Source organism: Pseudorca crassidens, chromosome 1 (assembly GCF_039906515.1).
Source record: "Pseudorca crassidens isolate mPseCra1 chromosome 1, mPseCra1.hap1, whole genome shotgun sequence".
In the NCBI taxonomy this organism is placed as follows: Eukaryota; Metazoa; Chordata; class Mammalia; order Artiodactyla; family Delphinidae; genus Pseudorca; species Pseudorca crassidens.
The window spans coordinates 109033972-109048973 of NC_090296.1; the positions used below are offsets into that span (position 1 = coordinate 109033972).

The window sequence follows — 15002 nt, forward strand, 5'->3', positions numbered from 1 at the left end:
GAAGAGACTTTTCTTTTGGATTAAGTCGACAGAGTCATGCCCACAAGGCTAGCTATCAAATACCAAGTGCGAGGGGTCAGGTGGGGTTATAAGGTGAGAGCTGTGAAGGGAGAAAGAGGGTAAGCCTGGGTGACTCAGATACACTAAACTTTGCATTTCAGACAGAATGAGGCTGGTCTTCCTTTCCTGCCCCCTTTCTTCCCTTAAAAACAAACAAACAAAAAAACTTTTCATTTCAGTATTCCTTGGGGTTTCTCAGAGGATTTGGGCAGTTAAACTGATAAAGTATTTAAAGCTGATGAATACCTAAGAGGAGAAGGATTAGAAGAGCAAGAAAGAAGAGGAAGAAAGGGAGAAAGTATGGTAGGTACCTTCCTTCCTCAAGGGAGAAGTATGCTCATAAATGTAGAAGCAGGATCTTGATTGACTGGGGAGCAATCCTGGAGCGGGTCACACTGAGAAATGAGTAAGCTGAGACACCAGTTCTAGGGGTGGGAAGCTTGAGGCCACACAGAGAGCAGTGACAGCACAAGGCAGCACTTGGAGTTTTGGGGTGGAACTGAGGAGGTATACATAAAGAAGAAAGTGCTGAAGCTGTGAGTCAGCTGGGAAAGATATTAAGTACACAATTTTGGAGTTTTATTTCTAAAAGCTGAGCTAATGAATGACTTCTCTGGCTTTCTTAAAAGTTCACTTTTTATGGATGTCAAGATACATGGAGATGTGCCATTATAAACATGGTGGGCTTGAGCAGAGAGGGCCACCATGATGAATTGCAGGGTAAGATACAGTACTTGGTGTGACTGCGGCACACTACCACCACCTAGTGGCAGCATACTCACATGCAGTTGTTGCAATACATTAGAATAATACAAACAGGCCTTTAGAGATGAAATGAAGTAGAGAGATTATCAGATTCAGTAGTTCTCAAACTGACGGGGTATGAGAATCACCCATGGAGCTTTTATAAAATACACATGAGATCTATTGAACTACAACCTTTGGGAGTATAGTCGCAGGCATACAAACTAGTTTGAACAATGTGAAAGCACCATTTTTATAGGTCAAAAAAGAAGAAATGTCATTTTGTATGGCAAACATTTTAACAAAGCTTTCCGAAGACTCTGCTGCCTTCCCTTGTTAAGGTCTAGTTTTCTGATTTTGCAGATAACAAAAATGAAGCTCAGAATGGTAAGTGACTTGTCCAAGACTCTCCCATGGCTACGTGTTAGTGCTGGGACTCAAACTCCAGTGCCCTAATTTTAAGTGCAGTGTCCTCCCACGTAAGCATCTCTCCTGCAGTGCTAGGCTAACAAAACCGATGTCACACAGTCTTGATTTCCTCACATGTCAGCCTTCTGCCCCCATTCCTGCTGCCTCAAAGAGAACTCTCAAGTTTATCTCCCCTTATTTCACCAAGTCTTTCAAAGTGCCTTTCCTTGAGTTTTATTTCTGATTTCTGCCTCTATTCTCTGGAAAAAAATTTTTTTTAAAATAAATAAATAAATTTATTTATTTATTTCTGGCTGCATTGGGTCTTTGCTGCTGCGCGTGGGCTTTCTCTAGTTGCAGCGAGTGGGGGCTACTCTTCCTTGCGGTGCGCGGGCTTCTCATTGCGGTGGCTTCTCCTGTTGCAGAGCATAGGCTCTAGGCGCGCAGGCTTCGGTAGTTGTGGCACGCAGGCTTCAGTAGTTGTGGCTTGCGGGCTTTAGAGTGCAGGCTCAGTAGTTGTGGTGCACAGGCTTAGTTGCTCTGCAGCATGTGGGATCTTCCCGGACCAGGGCTCGAACCCGAGTCCCCTGCATTGGCAGGCGGATTCCTTAACCACTGTGCCACCAGGGAAGCCCTGGAAAATTTTATTTCCTAATTAAAAAAAAAGAAACAATTTGGACGTATGCTATGAAATTTTTCATCGATTCCACTAGATTGGAGCTCCCCAGGACAGGGACTGAGGCCATGGGTGTGGGAGAAGGCTGATACCAGGTTGCAAGAGCTGAATGTTAACATTTCAGGAATTTCGTGAACCAACTGTTAAACATCATCATTATTAAACGCTAACTTATTATTTTATTACTATTTTGCTACTGTCCCTGTTTTTGAGGTTATTTACATCAATTATATCTGAATGGTAGCTCACTGTATAACGGTGTGCTACTGTGCGCCTTTTCCTTATCCTGCTTGCAGTGAGATGTCATGTGGGGAGGTTTGAAATTGACCAGGTGCTGAGAGTATTCACGCCACAGAAATTGACAAGTGCTGTGGATCAGGGCTTGATTTATGGCTCTGCTTACCGTCTAGATTTAAAAAGTGATGAAGATAAATTAGGAGTTTGGGATTCACATATACACACTACTATATAAAAATAGATAACCAACAATGACCTACTGTATAGCACAGGGAACTCTACTCGATACACTGTAATAACCTATATGAGAAAATAATCTGAAAAAGAATAGATATATGTACATGTATATATAACTGAATCACTTTGTTGTACACCTGAAACTAACACAACATTGTAAATCAACTATAATTCAATAAAAATTTTTAAAAAGTGAAGAAAATGATAATGATGTGGGTTCAACTTAAAAATATGTCATGTCTGTAGCCATCACATTGTGAAGAGCACAAGAAAGAATGTAAAGAAATATTCTTCCAGTTTTTAAAAACCATTATCTGATTCAGCAAAGAAGTTGTTCAAGTCATCACTGACGAATGAGTGAAGTTCCAAAACATGTTTTTCCTTGTTTCACTTTCCTCTTATTCATTAATGTAAACGAAAAATCACGTTGCTGCTACAGTCTTTCGTCAGCTGCAACCACAGGTATGGATGCGAGAGTTCAGCAAAAATCAATGTGCACATTCCGTGAGAATTGGCCGTCTATATATATACTATATAGTGTGTGTATATATATATATATATATATATATATATATACACACACACACACTATATACTATATTCTCTGTTTATAATATTGTCGATTTTACTATTTATAAAATGTATGAAATTACATCAGTGACATATACACTAAAGTTATGGACATACATATAGACACTGTTGGCTGCTAAAAACTGACCAGCACGTGACTGGACTGAGCCCAGTCCTTGCTGGACCCCTCGCTTCTCACCAGGCTGTCTGAGTGGCTCCCCTGTATTCTGGACAGGCACAAACCCAAAGTTGTGGTCTGGCCTTCTATAGCCTTGTCACCCCCATCACCAACACACACATACACACACACTCTCCAGAAACTTCAGCTGAATGGCTTTATTATTCTTTTTAATTGAAGTAGAGTTGATTTACAATGTTGTGTTAATTTCTGCTGTACAGCAAAGTGATTCAGCTATATATATTTTATATATATATATATATATATATATATATATATATATATATATATGCCTTCTTTTTAAATATTCTTTTCCATTATGGTTCATCATAGAATACTGTAGAGTTTTTCTCTGTGCTATACAGTAAGACCTTGTTGTTTACCCATTCAATACATACTGAATGGCTTGATCTTCATTCTGAACAGAACATTTCCCGAACCACTGACCATTTTCCCAGCCTCTTCTCCTCTAGTGTTTTCTTGTTCAGTCAAGGGCACCACCATCACCCAGATACTCAAGGCACAAAGGTGGGCTACCCGGCCTCCTCGCCACCCACATCCATGCACTCACTAAGTTAGGCTGTTTCTGGTCACCTTCATGTTTCCCCAATCCATCTACCTTTCTCCATCTTTACTGCAATTTTCTCAGGTTCCCACATCTACCATCTCCTGAATGGGTTATTATTACACAGCCTCCCCACTGCTCCCTGCTTCCATCCTCCCTCCCTCCAATCCATCCTCACACAATCACCGAAGATGTTCTGTTTCTAAAAACAGAACCCTGATCAAGTCCCTTCCCTGCTTACGAGCCCTCAATGGCTCCTCACTGATGACCTGGCTATGACCACCTGTCCAGGCAGCTCTCTCCTCTTCTCGAAGTCACACTCTGGCCAAGCCTAAACCACTGTGTCCACAGTTCCTCAAAGGATTCCACACACACCCCCACCCCGGCCCCGCAACCATCCTGGAAGTTCTCTTCTCTTGAGTATTCACTTTCTCTGACCTTGCCCTTCCCAAGGCTGGTTGAGGGGTCCCTCCCATGTACACCCCTAGAGCCCTGCAGCTATCCCCCTCATAGCCCTTAACTTGCTGTATTACTAATTTGTCTCCCTCACTGACAGCTTTGTTTGTTTCCAGTAGCTAACTTAGTACTTGGAGCAGTCAACAAACACTTGTGAAATGAATGACCAGAGGAAAAATGATGCCAGTGATAAAAACAGTGGTGACAATCACATGCATAGCTCCTATTCTATACCAGGCACCGTGGAGGACACTTCGCAAACACGATTTATTTGCAGTTCACAACAACATTGCAAAGTTGCAAACAACAACATTGCAAAGTTTTTATATCTGTTTACAGATAAGAAAACGACACTTCAGAGAGGTTAAACCATGTATCCAAAGTCACACAGCAGGTAAGGAGAGGAGCCAGGATTTGAATCCCTGAACCCTGGGTGCATCTTAACCCAAAGGCCAGAGACTTCTTAATACACTATCCAAAAGTCATCCAGACAAACATGTGGGGCAGACCAAACAGAAACAGATAAACAACAAAACAGACAAGTAAAAATGCCCCACTTTTCAGCTGTACAAAGTTCCATGTAATGGTTCAAACACAAGGTGAGGGAGATGGCATTTTATAGGGTATCGAATACCAGGCTTACACAAGTAGGAAAACACTCTCCTTTGCTAGGTCTCCTTGATAAAAAGCTTTGAAACAGACATGGTATTCCCTATTGGGGTTATTAACCGTTTTGCCCCCAAGAGGGCGTTGGCTGCACAGAGACCTGTGGGTGTGGCTGGAAAGGTGCTGGGGTGGAATGGGGTGTAGCTCTGAGGGGCTCCCCTCCGGCTCAGGGCTCCTTCCCAGTGAGGCACAGGCTGAAATGCTGATCTGATGTTTGGTCTTTTGACAATTTTCACTTAATGAATTGATTCCTACAGTTCATTAACATACCCACTTCCACTTCTGTATACACATATGTCTTAATTAGCTGCTCATTGGCTGTTTAATTACAAGAAAACAGCTGACAGCTGCCTTGCTGAATTCTAATGGCAGACGCGTTGGAACGGCTACACATTTGCTTTTGACAACCAAGATTTATTCATAACTCTATGATTTATGGTGAATGCTCACATGCCTGAGCGGATTATTGTATTTTCCAATCCAACGGAAATGTTGGTATTTGGGGGACCATGGACGTGGGAATCCCTCTCATTCCATTTCTGTGGCTGAGATGAGCTGAGAATCCTAGTTGGAGAGGCATGAACTCTGTTTCAATTTTTTTTATTTTGGGAAGTTTCTGTTGGAATGTTCGGAAGTATGGGGGTGAGGAACAAGAAATATCTTTGGATAAACGTGGGCAGAAAGTTAAGGATTTAAAGTTAAGAGAGAAGATAACTGGCAACTTAATTTTATTGAGGGGGAAAGAGAGGGCATGCACGGATTAAAATCAGAGAGAGGAAGAGGCAGAAGAAATGATAAAATTAAAATGGGGGGAGGAGACAGGAATAACAGTCCCCAAGGAAGCAAATAAGAAGGAAATTTGTTCTTTAGAAAAAAAAAAACAAACAGGAAACCTCATTCTCCAAAGTGAGCTGGTATGGTCCCACACTCAGGCATCGGGCAGCAATAAGTCATGGAAGTGTGGATCTCCTCAACTACTTTCCTGTTCAGTAGTGACTGGCCTCCCCGTAGAACTGTATATGCAAATGATCTCTGATTAAAGCTGACCTCGTGTGTTCTATCTGGTAAGTGGAGATGTCTGCTTTGCCATATGGTGATGTGCCACCCTCAGATCCAATCAAGTGGGCACATTCAGCAACAGTGATTCCCAAGCAAGCATGAGGCCCTACTCTGAGCCAGACACCATGTTAGACCCTATCTATGACAAGGCCAGAAGCCCAGCATCTTCTGTGAGCTGAGGCACAATTAAGACCAAACCAAAGAAACCAGGAAAATACAAAAAAAAAAAAAAAAAAACCCTCAAATCATCTTGATGCAAACTGGGGTTTAACACATCCTACCACTTGTGTGTTTATTTCATCACAGGCCTGGAAGATTTTGCTAAATAAAAAATTTGTTCTTATCACCTGTATATAACAGAAGTGAAACTCTGATGTCACAGGATGTAATAAAAGCCAAGTCTAATTTTCATTTTAAGTGGCTAGCTCTAATACTGGGGCCAAGTGTTATAAAATATTAAAGTAAAAATGTGGAGCATGAATGTACCGATGCTGAAAAGTGGACAAGTTGATCCAGGGCTAGTGATATTTTACAACTGAAATAAAAATATTAGAATCCTTTAAAAAACCATTTGGGCCTAAAAGGAACATTTATGGATCTGGTTTTTAACCTAATACATAAAAAGCTCCAGAAAATGCTTTAACTCTTTCAGGAAAAAAAAAGTACCAATTATACATTCTGGATATCTTTAAAAAGACTTTTTATTGTTAATTTCAGAGAGCATATTTGTTAATGTGACGAAACTATTCCAAGTTCTCCCTTTCCTGGGTGGAAGAGGAAGCTTTGCATAAGACAACATCTTAAGTGTATTAATTGATGAATAAATATTTGACACATGAATGGACTCTATTCTTAGACTTATCACGAGGCAAAGGGTCTTAGATGTAATCAGAAATCGATTCACTAACTTCAATACTCAACTGTACATTATTATTTAAGAAGCTATAGTTGAATGATAATCATAGCTAACACTGCTTTATGATATAAAGGAAAGCTACTACAAGAGTAGATCCTAATTTGACTCCCGCCAAACTTAACTACTAATAGTCTACAGTTGACCGGAAATCTTACTGATAACATAAACAGTTGATTAACAAAAATTTTGTATGTTGTATGTGCTATATACCAAAATACTACAATAAAGTAAGCTAGAGAAAAGAAAATGTTATTAAAAAAATCATAAGGAAGAGAAAATACACTGACAGTACTGTAGTGTATTTATCAATACCATAAGTTTATGTCCTTTGTTTTCAAGGTGAATTGTCTGTCAGTGTCTACATCCATATTGTCATATACGATAAAGGAGATGTTATATGTATTACCAACATTAGACATCAAAAATGAAAAGATAATGTTAAAAAGAAATTCATATTTATTTATGATTTTTTTCCAATAAAAAATCCATGTGAGTATAAGTAAGTGGACTTATGCAGTTCAAACCCATGTTGTTCAAGGGTCAACTGTGCCTGAGAAGATGGATGCCAGCTGAAACTACTGTGGTAATCATTTCACAAGATATGTAAATCAAACCGTCATGCTGAATGCCTTCAACATATACAGTAACGTATGTCAATTATTTCTCAACAAAACTGGGGAAAAAAGTTATGGTAGAGGCCCAAAGTCTAAATAGATATGGATTAAAAATTCTGTGTGTGTTTTTTTTTTAATCTTGAGATAAATTTTTCATCCTCCTCCTCTAAGCAGCCACTGTATCTAATACTGAAGCTAGGAAATGAAGTTGAATGATAAACAGAACCATTTCTCGAAAGAAAGCCTCCACCAGTCGTCGTTTTCCTATAAGCACTTCAGCATTTGTATTCACTTTGAAGATCGAACCTTAACCCTAACATCTGCCGCCTTTCATTTTATTTCTGGCCTTTTCTGCTGTCTCCGTGCTCCATGACCGGGCCCCTCCTCCCTGGCAGGCCTACCCAGCTTACCTTACACCCCCTGCTAATGCTCACCCAGGGCTGGGACTAAATTCTGTTCCAAGGGCTCAGGAACGTCTTTACTGGCAGCACTAAGCCCTTGCAGGCCTGGATTCAATGGTCTTCTGAAATGCAATATTCAGGGCTGGCCCAGTGCTCGTACACTGTTCCTTCATGATCTCCAAAGAACAAGGAAAATAATTTTACAATGAAAACCTCGGCATAACAGAGATCTTAAAAATTTGGGAGTGGCACACCTGTCTATCCTTATCTTCCACTATCTGCAGAAAGTGACTCTCTGCTCCAGTCAGACCGGGTTATACAACCAAGACTTCCCCATTTTTAGGCTCTGGCTGCCTAGTGGATGCGTGCTTCTTGGGTCACATCATGGACCGCGGCCTTACTCTAGTATTTAGTTCTTTATTTGCTATGAAGACCTCATCTCTACAACTACACTGTAAGCTGCTCGAGGGAAGGATTCGGTCTTCTATGTCTTTGGACTCCTAATAGTGCTTAGAGAACACCCAAGGGGGTGCTCACATTTTCGTCGTTTTTAGTGGCAGAGTCTACATTACAGATCACAAACGGTCACAAAATCAAGACTGGACCCACAGATATCCTGGAAATAGTGTCTGACTCTACCCAGCACATCACTCAGACATGAGGAGTTTGCCCAGGAATGATAATAACAAGAGCCAACACTCAATGTGTGCTTGTTACATGCCTGGCACTCGTGTAAGTGCTTTACCTATATGCACGTGATAACCATACGAAGTAACTACAATTACTATCCTCATTTTACAGATGAGGAAACAGAGGCACAGAGAGGCTGGGTATTTGCTCAAATTGGTAAATAGCAGAACTGGAGTTTGAACCCAGGCAGTCTGGCTCCAGAGTCAGGGCATAAGCCTGACACTATACCGTCTCTCTACACGTGGCCAAAGGGACTTGGAGGGGGTGAGCTGGGAATACTCAGGAGCCAGAAAAAGAGCTACCAAAACGTCCACCACTTTTGCTGTTCATGTGCAATGCTTATTTGAGCAAGTATGTGGTGAAAGAGAAGCATTTCAGCAATTAAATAGGTTCTCCGGTTTCTTGTGGTTTCAGGTTGTTGATTTTAAAATGCAATTTAAAATAGATTCACAAAGCGATTAGCTCAGAAAATGACCGAGTCATTTTTTCTCTCTCATTAGATTTCTATTTATATATCTAATCAGAAATTTTCCTTAAGTCTAATGATACTATTACAGAGACAAATTATTTATAATTCGTCATGATACAATCACCTTCACCTGGTTAGAACATGATAAATCATTAACATCAGTGGCAAAAGAAGTCTCTTGACTTCACTGCACCTAGAGATAAAAATGTTAGTTGTAATGTACACACTACTATATATAAAATAGATAAGCAACAAGGACCTACTGTATAGCACAGGGAACTCTACCCATTATTTTGTAATAACCTGTAAGGGAAAAGAATCTGAAAAAGATTCTGAATCACTGTGCTGTACACCTGAAACTACCATGACGTTGTAAATCAACTATACTTCAATAAAAAAAAAATGTTAGTTGTAGCAGAAACTATGACGCAGGGCAAATACTGTATGCATCGAATATAAACACATGCTACCGTACAGGTCCAAGGCTGGGTACAGGCCCAATCTGTTAATAAAATGAAGTTTTAATTGATTGTTTTTGTGATTTCCATTGTATAAAGTCAATAGGAAAGAGAAGCAGAACTGCAGATGACCGAAAAACACACTGGCACCGAGGCTGTACAAGATCTGGAAGGGAATCTAGAAAACTGACAACAGTGAAATAATAGCTGCCCTTTGTTTTCTTATTGCTTTTATTTCTGTCATAAATAAACATTGTGTTAAAAAGAAAACACACATTGTTTATGCCTCAGTAAACACAGTGGTACTCAGAGAATTCAGATTTTATTGAACAGCGTGTTGTTAATTAATCTTCTGAATTGTTGAGGCGCTTCCTATGAAGTAGCCCCCATCTTCTCCCTGGTCCTGCCCTGCGCACCATTCCTAGGTATCGTATTCAATTTGCCACATAATACTACATGTGGCATTACTGAGAGACACAGAGAGAGCGATCAGTTTCGTGAACAGCATGATGGTACACACGTGGTTAATTCCTGGGACCCAGACCACTTAAGAAAATACCTAGGTGATAGGCAATGCACAAAAATCAAGTCTGCTTGGAACTCCTGGTAGGGGAGCACTGCTGTCTATACACCCTTCAGCAAGAAGGACCATGCCATCCTCTACCAGTGATAAGGAGGTACGTACACAGAGTGGGTGAGGGTGAAGTGTGACGGGCCCAGCCACATCAGCCGAATTAACCCCCCCAAATCAATGGAGGGACAGTTGTCACAGGCAGGTACCTCTCTTGCTTACATCTTGGGATAACATAGGCCAGGCCGTTGATTTTATTTTGTTTAATTTTAATTCATTAATTAATTTGGAGGGAGGACGAATTGAGGAAATAATTTTTTCCCTTGGTAATACAGAACCTTGAGGTCTTGAGGGTACCATAGAGATGAATAATTCAAAATCCCCTTTGAGTAGAAAGCTCTCTATTCCTAAAGGTGGGTGAATTTTTTTTTTTTAATTTTGTTAAACTGTTTAATTTGAAATAATTTTAAATTTAGTAATAAGTTGCAAAGATTGCACAGACATTTCCATTATACCCTTCATCCAGCATCCCTTGATGTTAACACCTTATGTAATTATGCTATATTTATTAAAACTAAGAAATTAACATCGGTGCAGTGCTACTAACTAAACCACCGACTTTATTTGGATTTCATCAGTTTTTCTGATAATGTCCTTTTTCTGTTCCGAGATGGATTTCTGAATAATGGAGTATGGTAGGTGGTGTGCAAAAATCTCAAGCTTCCCCGAGATAGGATCAATATGAAGCATTTGTATATGTACAAAGTGGCAAGTGCTATGATGATTAACAGTAAAACAAAGACATAAGGAAACTACAAGGCAAATTTCCCTGAAGTCTCCCAGGAGTTATTTGTGTCTGAAGGTGGTTTTGTATTTTCTGACACTGTATTTTTCTAATTTCACTAAAGGAAAGCTAACCAAATTTGTGGATTTTACTTTTTGCTTTAGCCTTCAAATGCTTTAGGGCTAATTCAGGCCTGGTTCAGTGGCAAACAACTGTCTCAGAGGCCTCATGCATGTCTAAATAGCTTCTCTCCTGTTTATTTTGCACTGTTTTATCCTATAAGCTGTCTCAAGGCCCTTCCAAGATAAGCAGGAGGATTTAAATCTTAATAAATTGAAATTTGAATAACGGAGGCAATCTAGGTTCGGGGGTCTTGAATGATTAGGATAAACATCTCTATTTTCCACTCCCACATTATGCATGTGCTGTCCATGTTGCCCTGAGATCAGCATCAGCAATAATTAAAATAGTAACAACAGCAATAAGACTATTAGATTTAAATAGCACTTTTCAGTTTATAAGGACTTTTATTCACAGTTATTATTTCTATTCTTGGAATAGTTCTAAAAGGTAGGAAGAATGCCACTTTACAGATGAAGAAACAGAGTCACTAAAAGATGAAGACATGCCCAAAACAATAGGGACAAAGGGCGGCCCCAGGACCAGAACTCAGTGCTTTCTAAAAACCTTGCCATGATTTGGCCAGACGTGTCAACATCTGTGAGCCAGCAATAAGACTTTCAATCACATTCCCATTAAACTTCTTGGAAACGCCTTCTTATAAAGCTTATAACAGGGACCTTACAGAAGTCTAGAGTCATCTCTTTTTTGAAAAAAGATAACCCAAGAGATTTTTTCATCAGTTCAATCAATTCTGGGATTGGAAGTGACAAACAAGCCATGCTCGAATACTATTCTCCAGCCTCTCATTATTGTGATGGGAGGCATAAAAATATACATAACTTCCTTGATTGTAATGAACATCCAAATATTTATTCTGTCCTGTCGTTTCTCGTCACTCAAAATGCCAAGGAGCTGAATTTTTAGGCATAGTAGAAGTAAAGAATAGAAGTCACAAAGATACATCCTAACGTTAATAGAAACAACAACAACAATTAAAAAGGCTTACCTTGCAGCCTTCACATGTAATGACACCATAATGGATTCCTGATGATTTGTCTCCACAGATCTTGCATGGAATAATTTCAATTTGAGCTGCAACAGAAGCACGCAACCAGTTAATTACATTTTATTTTAAACACCTTATAAAAGCGTTCCCTGATCAGCATTTGTATAGTGAAAACTAATAACCTGCTAAACATTATACTGCATTAACTATTCATTGCTGAACTGTGAGGGTCCCCCTAGAGCCCTGGACTAAATTATGGCTGCTCGTTATATAATAGCTTTCGGGTTATTAAAATGGGTCATTTGAGGAGGTGTTTAAGAACCCACAAGAAGACTGGAATCAGCATTTCAAAGCCTTCAAGAACTGGAGAGTTCACAGTTTAGGCCTCAGAGCAAAGCAGATACTAAAATGTTTCCTCCGATCTCATTTTCCATCATTATTTTTAAAAGGTCATAAACCTGTCTGGGCTGAGCATTGTAGCTCGGCTGGTGGAGAAAAACAGACTCCAAAAAGCCAAAACTACTTAGGAAAATGATTCAACTCTAAATATTAATAAGTTACATATGATGGGAAGAATTCCTTACTCATCTCTTTTTAATTAATGTACCTCCCATGTGTTAAAAATTAGTCGACTTGTGTACAATCAAAACCTTTCAACCATAAAGTTCATATCCTATTTGAATTTAAAAATGATGAATCCGGACAAATAGAATATGTAGCTTCAGAGTTCTTTACATTGGAAATTGATTTCCTGGTACAGCGTGCGTGTGTTTCTATCTAACTGATTATTTACAGTTGCCTCATACTGGAAGAATAACCAAATAATTCACACATATTACATCGAAGTTCTCAAATATGTTAAAGCACGTTTCTAAGATAACACATTATATCTTGAGCAGAGTTGGAAAGAGTATAATTAAGGATTAAAAAACCCCCTAAGGAATAGAATAATTAGGCAAAACAAAGTACTTGGACCACCTATTAAATACAATTTATATGTGAAATAAAGAACCAACACTGAGCTGCATATACAGGATGACAAGTTTCACCCGTTTACCTGGCATGCTCCATTACACTAAATTTATTTTCCATGGTTATCACTACTGGATATCATGTCAGATTACCTACTAAGTCACACACACAAAGGCAGTTGCAAGTGCCCAAGTATATTTCATTTTCATAAAGCCCCTACCTAGTGCCATGCCTCACACAAAGCAATGACTAGTCTAACGAACGTATCGCACGATGTAAGTAACACACATACACAGAGCTCACCCTTTCTTCCAATGTGATCTCATATCCTGGGGTAATTTCCACAGCCACCTACTCTGGATTTGATACAATATTGTATTCAATACTTCAAAAGAGGACACATTAAATTACTGGACTTAACCTCATTATAAACCATGTGTCCCTGCTAACATCCTTTCAAGGGGACCAGAAGTACTGCAGTGCCTTTAGTGAGTCCTTTGCCTACCAGTCACTTTTAGTGTTGACATCCTGAGTTTCACTATCCAGAGTTAGAAACTGTTCAAAATCTCACCTCCAATAAATGTGCCATAATCCTCAAGCCTTCTAATACCCCAACAGTGGCATCTTTGTACACTATCTAAATGTCTATTCTGAGTTATGCGACTTAATATAAGATCACGCTTAACAAAAACCGTCATCTTCAAGTCGGCCTCCTCGTCTTAGAGACTAGCTTGATTTCTTCAAGGAAAATTCTTTATGAAATCTAAACTCTAATAATGTTTCACACTTAGGCTCCTCCAATATATATATTTTTTTGCGGTACGCGGGCCTCTCACTGTTGTGGCCTCTCCCATTGCGGAGCACAGGCTCCGGACGCGCAGGCTCAGCGGCCATGGCTCACGGGCCCAGGCGCTCTGCGGCATGTGGGATCTTCCCGAACCAGGGCACGAACCCATGTTTCCTGCATCCGCAGGCAGACTCTCAACCACTGTGCCACCAGGGAAGCCCTCCTCCAATATTTTTAATACATAGTTAAGGCAAAGTTTTGTGCCACAGATTGTCTGCAGCTCTCCAGAAAGATGGTTGTGCCCCACATTTTTCAGAGACTCATAAAAGCCAAGTGGTAGTAAAGAAATTCTGAAAGGTGATATCAGCTGAAACCTCTAACCCTAACCCTAACCCTAACCCCAACCCCAACCCCTAAGGAAGAGAAGAATTAGACAACACAAAGTACTTGGACCACCTATTAAATAAAACTCATACAAGAAATAAAGAAGACAGACACTGAGCTGCTTCTGCTTATGTCTCACCTCAAGTTGTAGTCACAGAAATTAGACAAACCTCATTAGGCCCTATAGTTTAAGTCAGCATCAAAACTAAAAGTAACACTAAACTCGGGCCTCTCAAGAGTTATTTTCATTCCATCTTAGTAATGGAGAGATTAAGCAAATCTGTTTAGTCCTTTATAAGATAGGAAAGCTCTGGGCAGGCCAGACAGGGAACACTGAGTAAAACTGTATGTACCTGGATCAAATGGAAAATGGTGTATTGCTGTTCACTCTGCCTGGGCTCCTAGTGGATGACCCATGAGCAGTGACATCATGATCTTTAAGGCAGTGACCAAAATGCCTACTAAAAGCTCCTGTAACATTGCAAGTGATCTGGAGGTCTGGCAGGGAGGGGTCTGATCGTGATGGGGGTGCCCCTGGGATTGACATCCTGGCCCAGCACTTCCACCCTTGGAATGGCTCTCAGCTGGCTGGGGAGAGGGTGGGAGTGAGGGTTGGGAAAGTCACTGTAGTATAAATCCAGAGTTTGGTGCCACTACTGCATAGGAACACTGGCCTGAGTCAGGCTCCTAAACTCTTGGTCTTCAATTCAGCCTTCCTTCAGCTCTCAGGGTCTTTCAGATCTGCAGGGCACTCAAGCTGAGGCATATTTTACGAGACATCATGGAGGCCAAGATGAATGGACTCACTGTAGACTGACCTGTATTTTCAAGCAAGGGGCCATTTGCCTAGAACTTTGCCCCCTGCCGCACTGTGTTTGTGCTTGGCTCCAGTGGGCAATGCTGGTCAAAGATTCCAAATTAGTTAGAACAAGCTTCCCTAGGGATCTCATGGTGAGGTGATGGGAGGGTTC

At 40.3% G+C, this 15002-nt stretch overlaps 1 protein-coding gene across 2 annotated transcripts in view; it reads right to left on the reverse strand.

Annotated features, from left to right (window-relative positions):
• Positions 1-15002, reverse strand: part of RORA (RAR related orphan receptor A) — a 185566-nt gene that overhangs the window by 30920 nt on the left and 139644 nt on the right. For both annotated transcript variants that reach the window (XM_067749080.1, XM_067749071.1), the window contains exon 2: positions 11889-11974. Coding sequence is in view for 1 of the 2 variants with exons in the window: in XM_067749071.1 (XP_067605172.1) it covers positions 11889-11974 (86 nt within the window). In the remaining variant the exon portion in view is untranslated. The remainder of the gene's footprint in view (positions 1-11888; positions 11975-15002) is intronic.